Raw genomic sequence first — 3,285 nt, 5'->3', positions numbered from 1 at the left:
AGGTGAATGGGGACGCAGGTTATGGATACGGACGCTGAATGGGGACGCGGGTTATAGATACTGAGGTGAATGGGGACGCAGGTTATAGATACGGAGGTGAATGGGGACGCAGGTTATGGATACGTAGGTGAATGGGGACGCAGGTTATGGATACGGACGCTGAATGGGGACGCGGGTTATAGATACTGAGGTGAATGGGGACGCAGGTTATAGATACTGAGGTGAATGGGGACGCAGGTTATGGATACGGAGGTGAATGGGGACGCAGGTTATGGATACGTAGGTGAATGGGGACGCAGGTTATATATGGGGAGTTTAGTGTACACGATCGGGACAAATGTTGTTTGTGTCCTGGAAGCCATCTTGTCATCCTCTTAGCCAATGACCTGTGGGAATGTTGTGGGGTGTGGCTTGTGGAGTGATTGGCTGATCCCCTGTGATGTCACTTCCTGTGTAGATGCTGCAGAGACCTCTGACAGGTGAACAAGCTGAGCGTGTGAAGGAAACGCTCGGCTTCTCCGGGACGGATCTGATCCGAGTCCGAGCTACAAAACCAGACTACGAGGTCGGATCTTCCAGACAACTTCTCAGACGCCCGGTCCCAGGTACGGAGCCACGGAGGGCCACGGGGCCCGGGGGAGTGATTCATGGGGGGGGGAATCATAATGAAGGGGCCACAGTGCCGGGAGAACCAGATACTGAGGAGTACATCCCAGTGTAATAATTGTACGTGTCTGAGGGGGGCGCTATTCTCTATCTGTACCCAGAGATCACATTATGCTGGGCTTGCTGTAGGCATTGACACTGGGGTCAGTCACAGGGATTACATGCTGGGCTTGCTGTAAGCATTGACACTGGGGTCAGTCACAGGGATGACATTATGCTGGGCTTGCTGTAGGCATTGACACTGCGGTGAGTCACAGGGATCACATTATGCTGGGCTTGCTGTAGGCATTGACTCTGGGGTCAGTCACAGGGATCACATTATGCTGGGCTTGCTGTAGGCATTGACTCTGGGGTCAGTCACAGGGATGACATTATGCTGGGCTTGCTGTAGGCATTGACACTGCGGTGAGTCACAGGGATCACATTATGCTGGGCTTGCTGTAGGCATTGACTCTGGGGTCAGTCACAGGGATCACATTATGCTGGGCTTGCTGTAGGCATTGACACTGTGATTAGTCACGATCACATTATGCTGGGCTTGCTGTAGGCATTGACTCTGGGGTCAGTCACAGGGATGACATTATGCTGGGCTTGCTGTAGGCATTGACACTGCGGTGAGTCACAGGGATCACATTATGCTGGGCTTGCTGTAAGCATTGACACTGCGGTCAGTCACAGGGATCACATTATGCTGGGCTTGCTGTAGGCATTGACACTGCGGTCAGTCACTGGGATCACATGCTGGGCTTGCTGTAGGCATTGACTCTGGGGTCAGTCACTGAGATCACATTATGCTGGGCTTGCTGTAGGCATTGACTCTGGGGTCAGTCACTGGGATGACATTATGCTGGGCTTGCTGTAGGCATTGACACTGGGTTCAGTCACTGGGATCACATTATGCTGGGCTTGCTGTAGGCATTGACACTGCGGTCAGTCACTGGGATCACATGCTGGGCTTGCTGTAGGCATTGACTCTGGGGTCAGTCACTGAGATCACATTATGCTGGGCTTGCTGTAGGCATTGACTCTGGGGTCAGTCACTGGGATGACATTATGCTGGGCTTGCTGTAGGCATTGACACTGGGTTCAGTCACTGGGATCACATTATGCTGGGCTTGCTGTAAGCATTGACACTGCGGTCAGTCACTGGGATGACATTATGCTGGGCTTGCTGAAGATGGGGGAGGCATTATTGGGACACTTCCTGTGTCTATCTAGCCTGTCACATCCACCTCCTATGAGGATTTTTTTATGATGAGCGCTCAGTTGTAGTGTTGGGGAATGTGCAGCAGCTTCTGGTTAATGGAGGATTGGAGTAGTAGTCTGACTGTTCTCATTCCTCTCCCAGGGAAGCCTCAGGTAGATGCAGCTGCAGTGAAACTCTGGACGCTGTCAGCAAATGACATGAACGACGTAGATGTGGTAAGTGTCTTCTTCTGGGCCGTCATTGGGTGTCCTCGGCCTTACATGAAGTGTCTTCTGGGCCGTCATTGGGTGTCCCCGGCCTTACATGAAGTGTCTTCTGGGCCGTCATTGGGTGTCCCCGGCCTTACATGAAGTGTCTTCTGGGCTGTCATTGGGTGTCCCCGGCCTTACATGAAGTGTCTTCTTCTGGGCCGTCATTGGGTGTCCCCGGCCTTACATGAAGTGTCTTCTGGGCCGTCATTGGGTGTCCTTGGCCTTACATGAAGTGTCTTCTGGGCTGTCATTGGGTGTCCCCGGCCTTACATGAAGTGTCTTCTTCTGGGCCGTCATTGGGTGTCCCCGGCCTTACATGAAGTGTCTTCTGGGCTGTCATTGGGTGTCCCAGGCCTTACATGAAGTGTCTTCTGGGCCGTCATTGGGTGTCCTCGGCCTTACATGAAGTGTCTTCTGGGCTGTCATTGGGTGTCCTCGGCCTTACATGAAGTGTCTTCTGGGCTGTCATTGGGTGTCCTCGGCCTTACATGAAGTGTCTCATACCGAGTAAGATTTAATCAGACTGACACACATGATGATTGGTGGTGGTGATGATGATGATGATGGTGGTGGTGATGATGATGATGATGGTGGTGGTGGTGATGGTGATGATGGTGGTGATGGTGATGATGGTGGTGATGATGATGGTGGTGGTGGTGGTGATGATGGTGGTGGTGGTGATGATGGTGGTGGTGGTGATGATGATGGTGGTGATGATGGTGGTGGTGGTGGTGGTGGTGATGGATGATGGTGGTGATGATGGTGGTGATGATGATGGTGGTGGTGGTGGTGATGATGATGATGATGATGGATGATGATGGTGATGATGGTGCTTTTCCTCCTCTAAGGATCTCTTGGACTCTGATGATCTTCTGGATCAGGATGACCTGAAGAAGCCGCTTCCTTCTACACTGAGGTCGTCCGGCTGTGGGGAAAGCACTGACAAGAAACGCAAAGCCTGCAAGAACTGGTGAGCTCTCCACCTTGTATAACATGGGATGTACAGGGGCCACAGAGATCCCGCCCCCAGGTCTGAGGTGTAGGAGGAGGGGCCCCGCCCTCGGGTCTGAGGTGTAGGAGGAGGCGTCCCGCCCCCGGGTCTGAGGGGTAGGAGGAGGGGCGCCGCCCCCGGGTCTGAGGGGGGGGAGGGGGGGGCCCGCA

General features: G+C 53.5%; 1 protein-coding gene across 1 annotated transcript in view; it reads left to right on the top strand.

The window, feature by feature from the left end:
• Nucleotides 1–3,285, top strand: part of CIAPIN1 (cytokine induced apoptosis inhibitor 1) — a gene marked incomplete at its 5' end in the record, with an annotated part of 13,120 nt that overhangs the window by 5,718 nt on the left and 4,117 nt on the right. The window contains 3 exons of the mRNA XM_018575571.1: nt 458–605; nt 2,015–2,088; nt 2,973–3,094. Coding sequence (XP_018431073.1) covers nt 458–605; nt 2,015–2,088; nt 2,973–3,094 — 344 coding nt within the window. The remainder of the gene's footprint in view (nt 1–457; nt 606–2,014; nt 2,089–2,972; nt 3,095–3,285) is intronic.

This window comes from Nanorana parkeri, unplaced genomic scaffold, assembly GCF_000935625.1.
Source record: "Nanorana parkeri isolate BGI_ZX_2015 unplaced genomic scaffold, ASM93562v1 scaffold4161, whole genome shotgun sequence".
NCBI lineage: Eukaryota > Metazoa > Chordata > Amphibia > Anura > Dicroglossidae > Nanorana > Nanorana parkeri.
This window is presented reverse-complemented; position numbering and strand designations above follow the sequence as displayed.